General features: G+C 35.5%; 1 protein-coding gene across 2 annotated transcripts in view; it reads left to right on the top strand.

Annotated features, from left to right (window-relative positions):
- The window catches only part of UNC13C (unc-13 homolog C), a 131,144-nt gene that overhangs the window by 12,233 nt on the left and 97,771 nt on the right, over nucleotides 1-21,140 (top strand). The window contains exons 2-6 of one of the 2 annotated variants that reach the window (XM_053988476.1): nucleotides 5,931-5,953; nucleotides 6,483-6,547; nucleotides 10,609-10,681; nucleotides 11,906-11,911; nucleotides 18,344-18,415. In XM_053988476.1, coding sequence (XP_053844451.1) covers nucleotides 5,931-5,953; nucleotides 6,483-6,547; nucleotides 10,609-10,681; nucleotides 11,906-11,911; nucleotides 18,344-18,415 — 239 coding nt within the window. The remainder of the gene's footprint in view (nucleotides 1-5,930; nucleotides 5,954-6,482; nucleotides 6,548-10,608; nucleotides 10,682-11,905; nucleotides 11,912-18,343; nucleotides 18,416-21,140) is intronic. The other variant, XM_053988475.1, reaches the window with a different exon arrangement.

Below are 21,140 nucleotides of genomic sequence, written 5' to 3'. Positions count from 1 at the left end.
AGAAAATCTGATATCTTTGTCTTATCTCAGTAAGTGTATTAGCTTGATGTCATCTTTTTATTTTGTATGTGATTATACATTGTGCATTACACTTTTTCTTTCACTGCTGTACATCTTGAAGTTAGCTAAGCTTATCTAAATTTTTTAGCCTTCTAGTTTGGGGGTTCTGAATGTTTATAATGTTTAAAGTGTTTGAGACTGTTTTAAATAGTTCCTAAACCTTATGTCAGAAGTGGAAACAACTCCACAGAAGAAGAAAAAACTTCATGCCAACAGCAGCTATGAGTATCATATTGTGTGAAATATGTGACTGTTGCTCAGATACTACATTCTGATCCTAGCTATACATGTTGTTCTTGCTCTTTAAGAGTAGTATATTTATATGGCTTTTGAATATGCTATCATTAGCGTTTTATTTTACAATGGGGGTACACTTTTGAAGCAAATCTTTGTCTTCCTAATTTGCCACATTTGGTTTGATCACTGGAATGGCTGAGTGGGATCTGTGTGTTTTACTGATGCAGCCAAGTCAGATGTTGCTCTTCAAGATCACATCTGATTTGTTCAGCAGCTAATGGGCTTTCAGTCATCAGGGTCAAAAATAGAACTGGTATAAAGTAAATGCCCCAAAACATTTTTGCGGTCACCAACTGCTTTGACCTTCTAATCCGTTCTTATGGCACTCGGCTCTTTGCTATTGCCCTCCTGTTCTCTGTGGCCCAAGGTGGACAGCAGCTCACTCCTCTGTCCCAGGCTGCCACCGAACATCCCTGCCCTGCTGTCACTTCTGTCTATGCTGTCAGGATAAACCAACTTACATGTCTCAGTGCAATCCTCGTGTTCAATGCAAGAACTAAGGAACATGTTTTATGTTTGTTAGAGTCCAGAGAAACTACTCTCACATTTGTTCTCCAACCAAGGGGCTGTTTTCTTGGATTTCTTTGGAAGTAATCTGATTGGACTTCAGCTTGCAACTCAGACCATGAAATAGTGATTCAAGTCAAACACTTTGTAGCATTGTTAGCTTTGTGATGCAGAAATATTTGCAATAATCAATTATAATAATATGTTTGTTTTCATAGCAAATAATTACTTGGTTGCATGCACTGTTATCACCTGTATTGAAGGAGATAAAATATGCCTTTTCATCCTTTTTTGATAATGTATGCCTTATCATTTTAATGCTCTCTGGGGTAAGAAGAGAGTGCTTAAAATGCATGCCAACTTTTACTCCCTACCATCACTCTAACAAGCCAGAGGTTGTCAAGAGAGCCCAGTTTTCAAGAGAATGGTATTTTTTTGAGCTCACCACATTCTGTAATCAAACAGTTCTCTTAACAGTCTATAGCTTACTGTTTTAGAGGTAAGTTCTAGAATTTGGTAGATGTGTCTACTAGCTGTTGAAAAACAATAGAAAACAAAGCCGTTAAAAGTCTAATGGGACTCAGTTTCTAAACACCAGAGATGTTTCTAAAGCATGTCCTTTTGTTTCAGATTTGCAGACCACTTTATTAACAGAGACACAAATGCAGTTTTCATCTTCACCAAACTGACCTCCTGTTCTGACTCTCCATGTATCCACTAGTAATTTTTCTACATCACTGCTAGTAAAGTGCTAGCAGCAATTCTTCTATTTCTCCTGTCAACCAAGCTTTATTCAAGTTTGACCTTCTCTTTGTCAGACAAGCATCACTCATCTCTTATGATGTGCTAGCTTTATTATTATCTTTCAAGCGTTATATGCAATCTCCATAGAATAAGCTTCAGCAATACAACATCCTCTGGGCTTACACAGTGTAATGTTCTGTTCTCTAGTGGCAATAATAGCTTCTGGGTGCAGCATTTATTATTTTAGCATGGCTTCATTTGTGTCATTGTTTTGGCCAATCTACTTCTTTAATGTCCTGCTTCTATTCAAACCTGGTTTTCATCTGTTATTTCCCTTTCTTGGCAATAGATGCTAATTCAAATTGTCCCTCTTAGACTTGAAACTACTTCTGACTGTGGGTACTTTACACATGTTATTTTCATGGAACAGCTGTATTGTTATCTAATTCCAGCAAGTATTTTGTCTGAAGGCTTTGCTTCCAGGAACAACATAATTATCAGTCAGTTTGACATTCTTGCAGCCATTTTTCAGAATTAAATATTGAAATGGTACTTTGAGAGAATAATGAACTTTAATTCTATTTGGTGTTGTGCAATAATGCACACTTACAAGAGTGGAAAACCGATATTTTGATTAATTTTGATCCTAGGGTTTCCTAACAGTTTAGATTTTTAGAACCTTGTTACAGTTCTTTTGCTGTGGCACAGCGCGGAGAACTGAATTTTTGCAGTCATTAAAGAAAGCGGAGTGTATTGGGACATTGTTCTGCTGCTCAGAAAAGTGCAGAAGTGAAATAATGACACAAGACTTCTGAAGGAGGTTTATGACTGGGGAGCAGAATCACCTGAACCTTCTTTGATGGAAATACCTCTGGTGACTGATTGAGTTGTATTTCTGATAGTGTCACAAGCTACAAAAGCAAAGGTCTGTCCCGACTTCCGTATCTTCATTGCTAATATACCTTTCATGATGGAAAACTCTGCCTTTTCAGCATCCTTTGTAGATTTGGGTTTTTTCCTCAGAAATTTGGGTATAGAAACTGGTTGTCTTGTATGATTAGTTTCTGTTTTGTGAGAAGTTACAGGTGACAACATTGCTAATAGAATGAATAAATTGGACCATGACTGAAAACTGAAAACAGTTGATAAAAATGTAAAGTTAAACTTTTCTAAGATCTGTTAATTTTCATTCCAAGTTTGAATAGCAATTATGCAGTATTAAAAAACACTTCTTGGAAATTTTACTTAGCCTACTTTTAAACTTATAGGTGGATAGAAAATAACCAGGGGGTTTATTTGAGGGTATTGAAAAAATGATGAGCCCCTCTCACTTCATTCCCCAGCCATCCTCATGTGTAAACCACTTTCAACAGAAGCCAAGATTTAGTGGCCATGCTGAGAATTATACAGCTTTTTAATACCTGGAACTTATTAAAGGAAACATAAAGAATAATTTTATCTAATTTCCTTCTTAGTTATCTAATTAAATGTAATTGACTGCCTTAAAAAATAAAAGGGCTTTGTGAGCATTTTCCTTTTGCCTTCAATATTTGACATTAAAGTTTCAGTAGTATGGAGATAGATGACCACCCTGCTCTTCATCATTCTGCTACACAGATTTGTAAATATCAATGTGGACTGCACTGGGCTGAAATAGCAACAATTAAGGAGCAAAATGATTTTTACTGTAATCCTAGTAAAAATTACCTTCCTCTTATCTAAAATGGCCTGTAGTATAAAGGTACAATCTGGAGGCTATTACTGGTATTTCATGATGTAATGAATTTTCAATTACAATGTATGGGGAAACAACTAATTAAACTAAGAAAGGTTAGTTAAAAGAGCCAGTGTTTCCACTGCTCCTAGGTGCACTCATTACTTTTTTAGGTTAGTATTTTGAATGTGTGGATGACAGAAGTGAGTTATATGAAGATGCTCTCTTTTAAGTAAATCATTGTCATTCAGCAGTATAATCTGAGATGTCTAGCATTGAATCCCTGATTTGAAAATACATTCCGTGGTCTCTTACATAATCACAGTTCATTTCTTATCTACATCAAGGAATGTTGCTGTCTATTCTGGTAGCCTAACGACTACAAAAGTGAATTGCTTGGTGATTCTGTACACTTCCTGATTTGGTGCTCTCATACACGCAGAGAACACTTCCACAGTTCAGATTATTTCACTCATGGTGATTCAGAAGAAGCAGTAAACAATAAAGTTTTCAAACTAATTTTGTCTCTGAAGATGCACTCATTTGTTAAAAAGAAGAGATGTTCTTAAGATCTCTTTTTTGGGAAATTTGCGTCAGTTGTCTGCTTTATGTAATTTCTATTGAGAAAAGAGAGCATTAGATGGATGCATTTTTCTTTATATGTAGCAACTGCAAAGAAAAGCAAGTTAAACCAAAAACATACCTTTCCTCCTTCCTAATTTTGATTGTCACTCTCCTCACTAAATTTAGGTAAAATTAGGTACCAGTAAAGGAAATGTAGTGAAATTAGACAAGTTGGCTGAAACCAAGAGAGGTAAAGAAAATGTTATCTATCTATCTATCTTATCTATCTCTAATACTCTGAAAAAAATCCATTTTATGTAGAAGTCTCAACAATTTTTAATGTACGTTTATTAAAAACTGAATTAAATGAAGAATTCATGTGATTCTTTAGGCATCTAATAGTAAAGTATCTGCAAACTATTTAAGAATTGCATTCCACATAAATAATACTGAGATTTGTTCTGCATCTTTATATGTCAGTATTACCAATTTTGCTATGATGAGATATTCTAAAAGAAGGTGTAGGTTGAATGAAAATATTGTGGTGAGGCTTCTTAAATTACTAGTGTCTTGCTTAAAACTTCCCTCAGTCCCCAGATTTTTCTTCACCTTTTAGACTCTTTCACAAGTTTGAGAATAGATACAGTCCATTCAAGTTTGAGAATGGATGCAGTCCAGCAACAGTCTCTCCTGTCCTGTTGCTGCATACTGTCATGCCTTTCCTCTCACTGATGTCCAGATGCTCCTCCAGCCCTCTGGGTTTAACTCATCTTTTCTTTTGGCCTCAGAAAATCACACCCCATGCTGTTTCTGTGGCCAGCCCAGCTTACAATCACCTATTTCCTCCTGGCTCTGCTCTCACCTTGCTTGTGAAGTGCTGTAATAATTTTGGAGTGGGGAAGTTAGATCTTATGGTTGTCCAAATATTCTTTATATGCTTGAAAGAGTAGCCAATACCATCTGGTGTTGTGAGTCTAATACATTTCACAAATAAATTTTTAAAAAATAGATTATTTAAAGAGTAAGCTCTTTTCATAAATCTAGTCAGTCAAATGCTTTGATCATGTAAGCTGCCTGCAAAATTAGTGGCAGAGCAAAGCCTTTTAGTTCCCTGATTGTCACTACTGTATGCTATGCAGCTTTACAGTTGCCAGTATATTTTGGATTTATGTGTTTGGATCTGTATATAAACTGGTTTAAAAATTAAATGTGGCACATGTTTAAGGTGTAAATTGTTATTTTGTGGTGTACATAACCTGAGATATCTCTCAAGAATATCCAAACTATTTAAATTATTGAGCACTCCCTCTGGGGAAGTGGGAAGATCAGTAAGGTGACAATTAAAACAATGCTGTTTCACATATACACTGTATTATAAAGTGCAAATGTGACAAAGACAATAAAATAAAGGTAGCTTTTTCTGTCAGCAAATATTTTCTGTCTGATTGTAAATTTTCACATTGTGCTCTTGCATTAAGCAATTTAGAATGATATAGATTTTTATATATATATATATATATATATGAAATAACTTATACTTTCACAATTGTAGTTCTGTTGGCATTTGGGGAGTAATTTCTGTCATTTTATGAGTAGCTGTGATAGAATGGTTACAGTTCAGGAGTTGGGGTGGGGAGTGTGGTGTTTATATCCTTAGAAACACTTTCCTTTTTCTTGCAAATAAGAGCATTATTGATTTGAACACTGCAACTATATTAAATATAAATTCATTATTATTGAAAACATATTTTTTAAAAAGCAATAAAATTTAAAATCCCATGGAGATGGGGATAGTATATGAAATATATGCTGTCCACACAGTCCTTCATAAGTGACAGGGCTTCTTATCTACCAAGAAGATCTTTTTGTTTATTTAAAGTGTAGTGACTGTGATCTCACCACAATTATACAGCTAAGAACAGGTGTTATTTGGATTCTGGTCTACATTTACAGAATAAAACACTGAAAGCTTTTATAGCATAAGATTTTTTTCAGAGACTGCTTTTTCTAACCTATATTCCCCTTCTTCCCAATTCTCTTTCAGATAGCGGTTCTGTGGATGAAAAGGTTTAATATCACCTATTTGCTATAGGGATCATGTATTTTGTTGATGTTTGTTTGTGACTTATTTGACCTGTTTTGTTCCGTCATTTTAGTTGTGAAATCTGCATGGTTTTTTCCCAGCTTTCCACTCTTTTGTTCTCCTTTGATTGTATTGCAAACGTGTTGCATTTATATACAGGATAACCCTCACTGTTGTGCTTACCATAATTGCCAACACAGGGGTCTGCTACTGTCAAACATGATATCTGATTTTTGCCTCTAATTATCACCTACCCTGCATTCACTATAGGATTTAAAGGGCAACAGTATTTGGGAAGCAATACCTTACCTTCCCATGGGTTCTTCCACTGTGTGTCACTAAATGCTGAAAGCTATCAAAATGTTTCCCAAAGGAACAGTTAGTCTAGCTTTGGCCTGGAGCTGACCCTGCTAAACATTTTCATATGTCTTACATGTTTGATGCAATTAAATTCTGTCCAAAACTTACTAAAAGCAACCAAGTAACTGTACTTTTTTTTGACCTTTGTTAAAGGCTCGGTTGGTAAGTGCAAGTTCCTTGGATGCTTCCAAGCTTTATGCAGTCCAAGCATTTGCTGGGTAAGTAAAAATATAATTAAGAATTTATTTCTTTGTATCTACAAATAATTCTTACAACATGATAGTATTTTTTCTAAGCTTTCTATTTTAAGAAATAGCATTATTTTAAAATGAATATAGTTTCATTGTGTATGTGTTCCCTTTTAATTTTTTTTTAATTCCTTATTTTTTGAGAAATTAATACAATAATTCTGGTGCTGAGGTCAGATAAGTGATTTTACCTCTTTGCATATAAAATACGCGTCCTTTGAAGCTGTAGCACAATTTTGTCTTCATTCTGGTGAATGTATAGTAATGCAATTCTAGCAATATAATATCACTCTAGTACTTGAAATTAAAAAGTCAAGGGAAAAGATCTTGCACTGCCTGTGAGTGAATATGGAAGAAACATGTACACTTTGTTTTGTAGTCTCCAAATGAAGTTATCTTGCATCCAGTTCAAGGGATTCCTTCCTATTTTGAATAATTTTTATTATTCAATCTGGAAAGGTAAAGAAATAAAAGCCTTTGGTAAAATTTATCAGTTATATTAATTACCTAATTAAAAGGGGTATTATCCTCTTGCTGGTGCACTCTGTAAGTACTTTTTTACTATAATTACAATTTCTTACAAAAACAAGGTGATAAGATTAAGTTAATCATTCATTTTCATCTTTTATGTCTGAAATGCTATTCAATTTTGAGGGGGAGGTGGGTGTCACTAAAAAGTAGTTATGGCATTAATTTGCTTAATATTATGCACATGCTTCTACGGAAGGTATACTTAGGGTAACATTTGTACTTATTGCTAAACAAATTTATAAGTGAGCTACAGCTCTTAGTGGTGTAGGTAGTTTCCATATAGTTTGTCATACCTCAAAGTATTTTACTCCTGCCCTTTGCAGCTCCTAGAACCTTCAGAGTTGCTGTAAGAGTGTGAGGACACATGTGACATTGTGCAGGATTAGTCACCAAATGCAAAACAGAGGAGAAACACTTTAACACCTGGTTATTGTGTAGTTTAGGACAGCATTTTGTAAGCAGACTCTGATTGCAGGTACTGACAGTCAAGTATTGTATCTGTGCCTGTAGGAAGCTGCATGTGACCATACTGTTTTGCTGTATGTACTACTTTACATAAACAGTTGCTTAATTACAGTTTCTTAATAGATGTAGACCTTTAAGAGGTAATGTGGGATTCCTTATTTTTGTGGGTTTCACACAAAAGCAATTTCATAGGTGTAAGGAGAACTAAGGACTATCCAGACGGAAGCTGCTCTTTTTATGCCCTCTCTTCCATTCACAGGTGAATAAATTCAAATATTGAATCCTCTGAGAATAAGCTGTGTCAATCCCTTATGCAGACATCCTGTAACCACTGCATAGGACTACCTCAAATGGCTCAATAATAGCTCATGTTTTCAGATGAAACCTTACTTGTTTTGCTGACAAAGTTTAGACCTGTCCTTGCCTTGCTTTGCATTCCACAATATCTTTATTCAAGCCTCTGTTTCAGTAGGCCTCCTTAAAAACAGTTATGCAATTTTCATTTAACTTCTCATTCAGGCAAAGAATGCTATCATTTCAAATACATTTGTGGCTCTGTTTTAATCACATTTCCCACTCTACTCCTTCGTGCAAAAAGTAATGCTAATTTCTAAGATCCCTCACTCTTTTTACTGCCAGCACAACTGATTGCAGTTAGCTATGACTCCTTCTCCCTCTTACTCTCTCCAAAAGGTGTTGCTATTTGAAGTGAGGGAGGAGATTGCTTCCCTCACAACCATTGTTACTATGCTTTATCTATGCAAAAATAGACTCTCTTTCAAAAGCTGGCTCTCTTCTGTCCCGCTCTTCCCTCTCTGTCATAGCACAATGCTGTGGCCCCACCTCATGCACCAGCACCCCCAAGTCAATGGCAGGGGCTGCAACTCTCCATTCTCTGCAATGATCTTCACTTGTTTGCATGAAATGATAGAACAGCCCTAGACAAGAAAGTAAAGGCAAAGACCAAAACCAGCATTTCTGGGGCTTCTCATGCAACTTCTCTGTTAAAAGGCAGAAGCACCACTTTTCCTGGTTTTTCCATACCAGTATCACATAATAACATCTTCGTTTTATTTTTCTTCACTTTCTTGAAGATGAGGCACTTTAGAGCTCATTATTTCCATATTTCTAAGAAATGAAAGTAGGTCAGCTGGAGTTCTCATCCTGTATATGGATCCTGGGTAGTACTGTTTCCAGAGACTTGCTCTTGTATTAATTTACTGCTTCCTAATGAGGAATCAGAGACTGATAATTTTACCACATGGCCTAATCCATTCTGAAATTCACTAACGATAGACAGATGGTGCTACATGCAGACGATTACTCCTTTCCTTCAGTGGCATCTTCTCTATGGTAAAACAAATCTATTTTTCTTGAATTCTCTGACAAATTCAAATAGATTACTGTTGGACAAAATATTTCCAGAAGCACCAAAAAATAGTCAATATGACAGGTTTTTTCCCTTGCCTTTAATGATAACTTTTATCAAATTATTATGATTTCACTTCATCATCTTCTATGTCAAGTTATTGTTGGGTTATAATTGGAAGTAGGGAGAGGAGTAGAGAATTCAATGTATAACCCACATTAACATGAAAATTTTTCCGTTACTATGTTATTTCTTAATGATGACTAAAAAGAGTTTAGTAAGAACCTCTATTTTAGTCATATTTTTATGTTACAGAGCAGAGTATGGAAATCTTTTTACAGATATTGCCTCTATGTGAGCATAAGAATGCCTTATACTCTATAAGTTTTATTTACTGCTGATGGAACTGTTCCTGAGTAGCGAAAAGCCCTGATTTTATTTCTTGGTCTCTGTACATTTACTTTTCACAATCTCAGAAATGTTATTTTATTTCTATCACACTTTTGCTGGGTCTGGAAGCTGCAATTTGGGTCTATTTTGATCTTTATGTTATTGAAAAAAAAAATCTAGTATCACAACCCAGCATGGAGAAATGGTTGTGTGAAAATATAAAGGAATTGCATAAACAGGCTATGAATTCTTTTCCCTTTCTTAGGTGTGAGTGCATCAGAAGGAACTGAAAAATTCTTCACTAATTTTAGTTATATCTCTTTTTGCATAATAATTGTAACAGGTGTAAATAAACTTAGTGCTTTCAGATGATAAAGTCTTTGTAGTGAATGTAGATTTTATATACACAGAGACAGAGAGAAAGAACTGAAAAGGGTATTTGAGGCAGTACCAAACAAAGGACCATGCAGAGGAAAATGTTTGGTCTTGAAAAATCTAATATCCCAGCTTCTTTGAGAATTTCCAAGTATCTCTGAATTAGAACTGACTAAGTATATAGAGATCTTTCCAAAATCCTCTGTGGGAAAAGTTCAGGAAGATACCTGTGTTAATTGTTTGGAAGAGTCCGAGAGAATGAGGCCAATTTGTTATCCAGATCAATATGTATTCTTTTAAATTCTGTTGGTGTGTCAGCCTTTTATTCTTTGAAGTGACTCTAAGTTGCTCTTTGTTGTTGTTTCCAAGTTATATGTGAGATCTAACTGAGGTTTAATTGTGTGCTCAATGCAAAAGCTCAAACCAGGCAAGAGAAAATAATGATGGTCACCATGGAATTATTTTAAAATGTGACAAAGAGTCACATGGAGTTATTTGAGATCTGATTATGTATTTAGCTAGATATTTGAGACTTTGTATCAAATTTAATACAACAATATTCATTGACATCAATGATGTTCAATATGTAATGTTAGGCTGCATCTCAACTACCAGATATACAAGAACTTATGATGGAAAGCTTTTCTTATAATTTCTAAATCAATGGTAAAAAGTTTTAGGAGGTATTAAGCAACCTTTTAGCTACTCTGCTTTGGGTGAATGCTAGAAGAAAAAGCACCAAGAACACGCACACTGGTTTTTCAATTGGAGCACATGCCTTTGGCCGATAACTGCTAATTTTGATTTTTAACTGTAAATAGAGATCCTATAGGCAGTTCTTAAGGATGTAGTCTTGTAAGCTCCATGTTTTTATTTTCTTCTTTGCCTTTTTATCTTACAGTCGTGGACTGTATGGAATTGACAGCATGCCAGACCTGAGAAGAAAGAAATCTTTTCCCATTGTTCGAGATGTGGTGAGTAACTTCTGAAACTGTTGATTCATTTGCCAGTTGTGCAGGTCTTTCTTTTAATTACTATTGTGCATCTGAATGACAGCTTGCAACAATTGTTTTATGGAAAAAAGGAGTCATGAGAGAATGGATTGAGGGCAGTAAAAGTCAATGAGGCAGTTATAATGTACTAGATAAGTCTGAACGTCTCATTGGATATTTAGGTATTGCTGGTGTAATCAAGTAATGTGCATTTCATGCAATAAAAAGCTACTCATTTTCACAAAGATGCTATTGAGTGTTTGGGATACTGTTTCACTTGATACATGTTGGTACTGAAAGAGAGAGAAAGTTCCTTTTAAAAAGCAGCCTCTTTCACTATTAATATTTAAGGATTTGTGCATACTTTAGGTACAAGGTGAGGTAATCAGGGTTTTTAACAGTCATTGTAAACAAGAATAATTTAAGAAAAGAAATTTCAGTGGAATGGCAGTTCCTTTGAGATTTATTCTGACTTCCAGTCTAAACAAGATTGAGAAGAGTCTTTCTGCCCCAAAGAATTTGGAGGGCTATTCACATTTCTTTTTTTCTTTTCCTGTAGTGTAGCATTCATAATTCAATCAAATGCATATTTAGTATCTGATGATGGTGAGCCCCCAAAGCAATTTCTCACTATAAAGAAGTGATTGGGTGTTAGGCTAAGTAAATGATTACTATTGTTGTAGGTAAAAGATCAGCCTTTGTCTATTATTGCTCAATGTTTTTTTCAGTTTCAGTGTTCAGTTACTCTGTGGTGATCCACCACACTGTCTGAGCAGTTAAAAAGAGAAAGCACAGCAACCACTTTAGAGTGGAATGCCTTCTGAAATTGATGAAAAGTTACACTGCATAACATAGTAGAGCCTGCATTCATTTAAACCATCTTTTTGACAGCAGCCACTCCACTATGAGTTGTTCCTGCTGACTCTTTAATGCATGTTAAATGGCACTCTGCTTTGTCCTTAATTGTTGGAAGCGCTTGCAGAAAAGTATAGATCAGAATACATTAAGACATCAAAATAAATGTAAATTATCCTTTCTTATTCTTACTTATGACTGTTTCAGAAAAAACAGAAATAATATTGTTAGAAATGAGTGCTAGACTCTTTTGATGCTGACTAAAATAAATATAATTTCTTTTCCTGTGCAATGAATCTGACAAATTAATATTCTCTATAATTTCTTTCCTATCTTGTCTGGATTTTTAAGGCTATGGTAAGTACTTTTATATTTATAAATGTTCTGAAATTATCATTGTAACTGTTATGGATTCCATTAATGCCATGTTTTAGTATGACCTTCTATTGTAAAATTTAAAAATTATTTTAAATAAGACAAGGTATATAGAGATCTTTCCAAAATCCAAGAATTTAATCATAAGGAAAGTGGTGCCTTATGTGAATATATTCTCCTCTGCATCATGTATACCAAAATTGCTGGAAGAAGTTTATGTTAAAAAGTTGTCAGTATATTCCAAATATCTTTTCTGATGATTCAAGCACAAAGTTTAGGTCTCAAGCATGAAGCTTCCCCCGTGGTATTGGAAAGTCTTAGACACCTAGAGAAAGAGAAGTTCAAAGTGTTCCCTACTTTTAAATTCTCTTGTATCAATCAGTTTTATTTTTCCTTATTTTCCTAATCCCTCTGCACTTCCAGTTTCACTCCATTATTTTTGTGCTTTCAGGCATTGTATCTCAATACAATGTTTATCAGAATTCTGTATGTTTTCTTAAGATGATATCCCTAACTCCCATTTGTTTTCATGACTTCACATTTTGAAAAATCCAATTTTCAACACAGAAGCATAGAATATGTTGAGGTGAAAGAGATCTACAAAGACCATCAGGTCCAACTCCTGGCCCTGCATAGGACCATTCCCAAGAGTTGCCCCTGTGCCTGGGAGTCCAAATGCTCCTGGAATTTTGTTAGGCTGATGCAGTGACCACTGTCTTGGGGAGCTGTTCTGGTGCCCAACTACCCTCTGGCGGAAGAACCTTTCACTGATGCCCAACCTAAACCACCCCCTTGACACAACTTCAGGCCATTCCCTAGTGTCCTGTCACTGTCACCAGGGATCAGAGATCAGTGCCTGCCCCTCCTCTTCCCCTCAGGAGGAAGCTGTACCTGCAGTGAGGTCTGCCCTCAGTCTGCTCCAGCTGAACAGACCCAGTGCCCTCAGCTGCTCCTCACATGGCTTCACCTCCAGACCCTTCACCACCTTCACTGCCCTCATTTGGATGCTCTCCTCCTCCTAAATCACTGAAAAGTTTTTGTATGCCAATGCTCTGGGAGTCTCTGCTTATTTTAGATTCAGTCATTAGAGAGGATAAAGCAGTCCAAATCCACCTGCAGGAACAGGGCTGTTTGCTGCAGTCAGGGGTCATTATTAGACTTCTGGTAGAATATATCTGGTACGAGAGAGAGAGTGCAAGGAGAAGTGATGGTTCAAGTGCAGTAACAATACAGAGACCATGAACAGATCTGTTTACTGTGGAGCCAGGAGAAAGAGTCCAGTGCACTTGCTGATGGAATTGCTATAATTTCTGCTTTTAAAAAAAGACATTCTCTTTTGGATTGGTTAGAGCTTGAGTTGAGGTGAGAACAACCAGGAAGAGAAAAATCAATAATTACAGTGGACGTTAGAAGTTTTTATCTCACAGTGGCCAAAGAGGTGTGGTGATCTGCCCAGCCACAGCCAAAGGTAGCTCTATTTTACTGCCTTTGCTTCTGTTAATGCGAGTCATCATTTTGAATGTTATGAAGACTCTAGAAAATTTTTGTGTTTATTCAATTTAAAGACAATTTTAAACTGTGTAATCACTGTAATCAGGTCAATTTCTTCTTTTGATCAATCAAAACTGTATTGCTCCCTAGCTTTATTATTTGATTATAAGAACACAAGAATAATTTGTGAATCTTTGCTGCTGTTGTAAAGCAGTCTGTTGAAACAACTGCCTGTTTCAGCTACAATGATAATACACTAAAATTTTTTTCTGTAAGTGTCTCTACAATAAAAACATTTATAGAGGCTGGAATTCAAATATGGTAATTTAAAGATTCATATAAAGAAGACATTCATTTAAATTGCAGATGTCATATTCTCTGGCTTTGTATGTTGTTAGCTAAATACCTTGGCTATTTTACATCAATTCTGCTATCAGCAGTCCATTTTCTTAACACCTTTAATCATTGATAGGCAAATTCAGTTATATTCCTAATAAAAATATTCATACATTAAATAGATAAATCATAACATAGTAACTATTTGTATATTTGTGAGGGCTTTTTTAAGTCTACTAAATGGAAATCGTAACAATATAATTATCTTTGAGGCTGGACAGATCATGCCTTTGTGTCTGTGCTACAGATATGAAGAAAAAGCAGATCATGACAGTTATGTCCAGTAATGATTTTGTAGTGGAGCTGAATTGTCTTTTTTTCTAAATCCTCTTTCTAGGCTTAATACTTCAGTTTTGTTGAAATATTTCAGTATTAAACATCCTTTTTGACAGAAAAATTGTGGGACAGGGCTAAGTAATTTCCCTCAGTATGTTGCTTCCTCTCAAGTTATTTTGTCTTCCTTCCTACCCTCCTCCACCCCAGCACCCCAAGAAACAGTACAAATCTGTCTTCCAAAATAATGAAGTTGAGATCCCTAGAGTGATATACCTATACTTACTCAAAAAAAAAAAAGGTTCCCAAATTGTGCATGTTTTAAATGCTGCAAACAGTGAAATTTTTGTCACATTCACCTCTAGCGGGTAACTTTTACCTCACATTAAAAACAATATCAGCATTTCTAACGTGCTGAAAAATGCTTTGTCTTCAACTTCTTTTTCCTGCTGATAGCAGTGCGTATATTTTTTTTAAAAGAAAAAAAGCAAATATGATCAAGAAAACTGAAACCGTCTGTAAAACCAGAGGAATGACTACTGCATGGCACAGCCAGCAGTCATGAACAGTTACAGGAGCCTGACTGTTTGCTCCTCTGTGCTATTTTAGCTGTGCAAGACACAGCTTGCCTATTTCATTGTGATAGAGGACTTCTCTTTTTTTTTCCTCAACGCAATTGATCATTTAACATGTAATTGTAGCTTGAATCCAATTTGCTTTTACTTACAATTACCATTTTTCAATGTTTTTGCTAGAACGACTTCTAATTATATTAATTTATTTATTTTAGCTGCTAATGCAAATTTGGAGGTAATAAATTAGACAGTGTAGATACAAGTTATTAGGTAATCTAGAAGGCCTTGAGCATAAAGGAGACTAATTTATTTTAAATCTTGTACTAGGGAGTTTCAAAACAAATTAAAAATTAAATAGACAATGGTCTGCTTTATCACCTCTTACTGTTTGGGGGTTTTGCTAGGCTTTTTGGTTGTGATAAATTTTTTTGTATGTTCATAATTCAACAATACTTAAAGTTCTTATGCTCTGCAGGTCAATTTTTTAGCTAAGGAAGGACATGAGGTAGTATCTGGACATCACACTGAGAGGGTAAACAAGTATAAACTGCTTACAAGTTCTGTGTCCTGTTAAGGGAGAATGGTGAAGCACTACAGGTTCCTGTTGCTCTCCCTATTCTTTTGATGCTCTGACATTTTGGACTTGCTGGAAGTTCCAGCTGATGAGCTGCACTTAGGTTTCTTTCTTGCTGCTACTTGAAAACAGAGAGGCAATAGGGGAAGAAGTTTTCTCATAATGTTCATAACCTGTCACCTCATTTCCCATAGATAAATCTGGCAGCTTTTTCCCCTTTCTCTTTCCAAAATGCTCACTCCTACTTGTTTCATTCCATACTCAAGAAATGACACTGCTATGTGTTCAGTGCTTCATGCTGTTGAATTATCATCAGCTTCAGTGTTTTAGAACAGAATCATTTATGGGCTTTCTCTTGTTTATGTAGTTTGTTCTGATTGTGATACATAAATGGAAATAATCCTTGTGGGGATTTTTTCACTAAAATCCTGTAAGTTTAATCCATATGACTTTTAAATTTACTGGTTTATCACAAATCCCTCTAGATATCACTTTCTTCCAACATGACAAACACTTTATTGAGAACAACCTAATTATCTGCTTCCTATTAGGCTTTGTTATTTTATATAGGGCGCTGTGCTATAATTTTAGACACATTTCTGATTAAGAAGAAAATAGTAAACCTCCATGATTCCAAGGGCAGCCCTTGGGGGAACTGGGCTTGAAGGACACATGACAGGGTCAAAATTGCTTCCCCATTTTTTTTTTTTTTTTTTGTCACAGGAAATAGTATCTGTTTATTGACTTCCAGGGATAGCATGAAACTGCAGTTCTGCTGGCTCATGTTCTTTGGTATTGCTGGAGGACAGAACACAGCAGCAGTCAGTGCCCTATATTTGAGGTTACTGTTCTTATGCCCTTTGTGCTTCTGTCCTGACAAGTTATTCACATTGCTCTATTGCTTGGAATGGCTAGGATTGTGCAGTTGAGACCTAGAAGGGTCAAATCTCTTCCTAAGTGTAAGGGACATGAAAACTATAAAACAGGCATAGTGCAGGCAAGTAAATCTACAGCAGTACTTGGCAAGAGTTTGAGCAAAAAACCTGTGTTTCAAGAGGGATCAAAACCTTGATGGTTTTAAAGTACATTGTTTTAAACCCCTCTGATTATAACCCTCACTCTACTGATTATGAAAATTGTTTCTTTTCCTCTTAATGATCCAAAAGCATTTTTACTTGCCATTTTTAACTTTGATATGTGGGTCTTGTAGCCTTGTGTTTGACACAAAAAGTGAAAAATCAAAGCCTGAACACTGTTGAATCTTTCTTGCGACAATCTCACTGGCGCACACCCATGGAATTTCCCACAGTCACAGAAATAGAATGAAAGGATTGTCACAGAGAAGTAAACAGAATTATTTACTTAATAATAAGAGTATGGAGAATCTTGTAGCAAATTAATGGCATAGAGTTGGTTAATGGCTGAGTTTAAAAGAGAAAAAAACTGGAAAGTTCTTTGTAATAGGAGATGAATCGAATACTACTAAGCCAAGGATGATTTCTTACCGTATAATTGGTTTCACAAGATTAATAATTCCGTGTCAGTCTGCAAGTTTAATTATTATCAAGAGAAACTTATTGAAAATTAAATTAGGGAAAGTGAACATTTAAAATTAAAATTGAGCAATCTTATAAATAATTAACTAGAAATCCATTTTAAATATACCAGTGTTTAAAATTATATAATTGGAAAAAATTGGAATTGTCTCTTCATCCAGAGACTAATGATGCAGTTCCTTTGCTGACGTAAGCTTAAATTGCTTCTGGCCCAGTATGCATTTCACAAAAATAAGAATGTCACATACAAACTATCATTTAAAGTTTTGCAGTAATATTTCTGTCATTATGAACTACAGAGACCCACTTCACAGTTAGCTGAAAATCTGTATCCTCACAACAAGGGCAACAACAGACTTATGGTTAGTGGGTGGTATAATTGATCCACACACTGCTAGACTGTGAGGGCAGCAAAGCATGACAAAGCAGATAGTGGATGACAGAAGAACAGAGATAAGGCAAAAGTGTACAAACACAGTTGGAATGATTTAGAATAGGAGAAAGGAGTAATGAAAACAGCACTCCAGGTGCAGTCCAGTAATATAACAGTGTTATGGTTGATACTGAGCGCAGTGGAATAAATCTTACCTATTTCTGTCAGGCCAAAAGGATTATTGATAGCAGAAGTGATACCGAGATTTGAAATATTATTTGTAAAACACACAGAATTCAGGCCCCCAGGGTTCTTTCTGATCATTATACTCGCTAGTTAATTCTCAAGGACCCATTTAGATTTCTGGGGTTGCAATAAGAAATATAAAATCTCCTTGTTTATTGTATATTAAAATTACTTTCTTTTCAGTCCCTGTATATGTACCATACTAGCACAAAAGAGCTAATCTCTACAACCAAGTGCATTATCTTCAGAACCAGAAGTTGTGCATATACCAATAAAATCATGTGGCCAAATGAGGACAGATTGACACAGAGTTCTGGTCTCTTTTCTTGTCTCAAATAACCAGAGTATTTCTCCATATAGCTATCCATAGTATTGAATTATTATTGTCTTTAAGGAAAATAATATTTTAAGATTTCTTGAGGTCTTTTTATTTAAGTAGCATTTTATATATATATACACGCTGTTTAAAAATGCTTAGTGAGTTACAAAAAATCATCCAGACTGACAACTTGAACCATAAGACTACTGCAAAATGATCTCCCATGTTGCTGCAGGCACAGTCAGCTTCCAAATTAGGGCAGGATGCCTATCCTTGTACCACATTAATTTGGTTGGCAAAGCAGAAAAACAGTGACAGCCTGTGATTTAAAAAAAACTGAGTCACAAACCTCTGTAAAGCAGGTTTTGTATTAGAAATGGCAGCTCAGCCAGGCACTGCTGAAAGAAACAGTAATGATGATGGGAAGTATACTTCCATTATGTACTGAAACCCTAAAAATTGTGAGCTACAAACATTAACTAAAAGGTTTTGTATCATCTACAGGTTTGCTTACATCCAGTAGTATAATTAAGTACTATTTGCCTTCCATTAGATTCAACAGCTGCTGTTACTTGTATAATTTGTAACTCTTTTGCATTTGCCATAAACAGACCCTTGCAGCTCGAAAATCTGGGATTTCCATGGCCATGCTCATCCGGACCTCCATAAACACTGATGAAATGGTAAGTGTTTTCAGTGACAGGTTTAAGATATTTAGGTAACAGGGAAACTTTTGTTCAAAGATCTCTAAAAATTACTTCAACCTTACACACTCCAAACTGGATGAAAAGGAATGTATTCCATTTATTGTGTAGGAACTTCCAGGGAACTTGAGCAGAATTTGCTACCTGATCCACAGTAGCAAGACCAGGTTTGCTTCTGCTGACTCACATCTGTGACAGTCAGAGAGGACTAACCAAAAAACCTTTGATTTACAAAACAGTTATTTGGGGAAGCCTTTTGCTTTAAATTGTCCAGCTGGTACCATATTTACCTGCAGTCTTTCATCATCTTTCTATCTTCATCACAATGTGATTGCAATTAGAATGACAGGGCTCTGCAAAATGGGTTTTTATGATCATTTCTTCCAAGTCCTTGGGATACTATTTGATTTCTTTTTAATGTAACTCATACTAATAACATATGTGATTCTAGAATAAATATTTAATTCATACAAGAAGTAACCACAAGTCTTTTGAAAAAACATATTGTCATAGCTAGTAAAATGCGTGAGATGTGGTTTTCCATTAGTGATTTCACTTAGATTTGGCAAAAGATATTTTTTTGAACAAAAACACAACAGGTGCCGTTTTCTTCAGGAATACTTAAAGTGTGATGCAAGATTTATATGACCGAACTAAGCAAAAGCAGTAATTTGAATAAATACAGGCCCATTTTGTGTTCTTCAAATTGCTAGTGCATACACAGGCTTCTAAGACACATTCTATTCTGAAGAAAAATGAAGAGTTGAATTTTTCTTACATTGTTGTTAATGTCCATAGCAGAAGAATGGGAGAACAGAAAATACTGACAGGTGTTCTGGGAACTGGAACATGTAACACAAATATTGACATCCATCATTCTTACCTGTTATTCCGCTATCTCAAAATAGCAACGAAGGTTGATAGACTTGAGAACTATGGGATCTTAAGGAGTTCAAGGCTGAGGGAAAATCACAGAGGAAAAACTTATGGCATCCAAGTGCTACAAAATAAAGACTTTTTTTGACTTTGTTGTAGTTTGTACCAAAATAGCTGAGTTCAGTAAAAGACCCTAAAATACTCCATGTACTTTACTAAAATATGTTTACTGAACAAAAAAACATTTTAAGTTTTACCACCTTTTATGACAAAAAATACAGATTCATCTATTTATTTACATGCCTCGTCTTCTGTAAAAACTACCAGGCTCTGACTTCGAAGAGTTAAAGTTGCAAGTTTGGGAGATAATATTAAAAAAAAAAAAAAAAAAAACAGCAAATCCTAGTGAACAGCTCAGTGCAAACATGTCTCCAGAGCTTGCCATCAACCAGAGAAACTACTGAATTCTGATTCAGGAGAAATGGAAAAGGAAAATTAATTTAGGTGTATTTTTATACCTCTGTATTCTTTGGACTCCATTTGAACCATGCCATATGAAAAAACTGTCTACCAGAAATAGTTATGTCTTAAGAAAGCTTGAAATAAAAATGTAAGTCCAAAGGCAGACAGCAAATGTAATATAGACACATGAAAGTTCATTTGATGAGAAAATGTAAAAAGCTAATTCAGAGTAGAGGTGAATAAAAGAAGCCAGTCCTATGCCAGCCCTCACTCCACATACCAAGGGCCAGGGAGTGCTTTTTCACAGCCAAATGTAAGGGTACAGCCAGTAAAGCCTCTTGCAAGATATTTAAAACAAGGGAAAGGCATTACTTTCCTACTTCTCTAAGTAGCCAGCCAAACTTAATAACCTAGGGCATCATTACACTGGGTAGAGCAAGATTCGAAAACAAAAAGGACAGATATTTTCAGGCATAAAAGAATTCTCCAGATACTCTCCACAAAATGAAGATGTGAAATGCAGATGAAGAAGTAGAGTCACCAATGAAATTTAAGGAAGAAACATCCCCTTTGGGCAAGTTATTCCTCTGATTAGGGCTTTTCTAGTTTTTACCCTCCCCCAGGTTTTTTTCTGGAGGGAATATTAGTGACTCTAGTGGGTGTGGGTTATTTGGCTGATTAAATTCAGTATGAAAATTCTTTGAACTAATGCCTTTATTAAAACTCAAGTGCCACCTACTCAAAAAATTACACCCTGAGGTTACGGCTTTGAGCTTTGCCACCTGTCATCCAATTCTTTTGGTACAACACACTCGTGACACACTGAGTTTGTGTGTTCTCAACAAGCACAGATCCAAAGACATTTTAAGCAGCGTAATACTTAGACATATTCTTTCAGTTGAGCACCCATTTAATTGCTTCGTTGAATAAAGACAGAGCTGCATGTTTTTGGAAATGATACATCAATGGCATCAACAAGTATTTCAGGTAGTATATGGCAGAAGTAAATTTCCCTTAAGAGGATAAGCAGATAACTAAATAATTCTCCTATATATTAGTAGTGCTAAATGTTGCCAAACCAGTTATTAGTTATATAATTATATTGGAAGTTATTAGTGCCATGTTGTTATGCTCTGTAATTCACATAACAAAAACATTTAAACAGAGTCGAGTAATAGAAGTGAAAGCCTCTAGACAGTAAGAGAAATAAAGTTCTTCTTTGCAATTTGCTTTATTAACAACAGGGGAAAGAACACGTTCAGCAGCAAAACAAACAAATTGTGTCTTTCAGCTGAAAACTTAATTTACCCTCAAATGTTTATTTTAAGGCCTATTGAGGGTAAATTTCATTACTTACTGACATTTC

This window comes from Vidua macroura, chromosome 12 (assembly GCF_024509145.1).
Source record: "Vidua macroura isolate BioBank_ID:100142 chromosome 12, ASM2450914v1, whole genome shotgun sequence".
NCBI lineage: Eukaryota > Metazoa > Chordata > Aves > Passeriformes > Viduidae > Vidua > Vidua macroura.
This window is presented reverse-complemented; position numbering and strand designations above follow the sequence as displayed.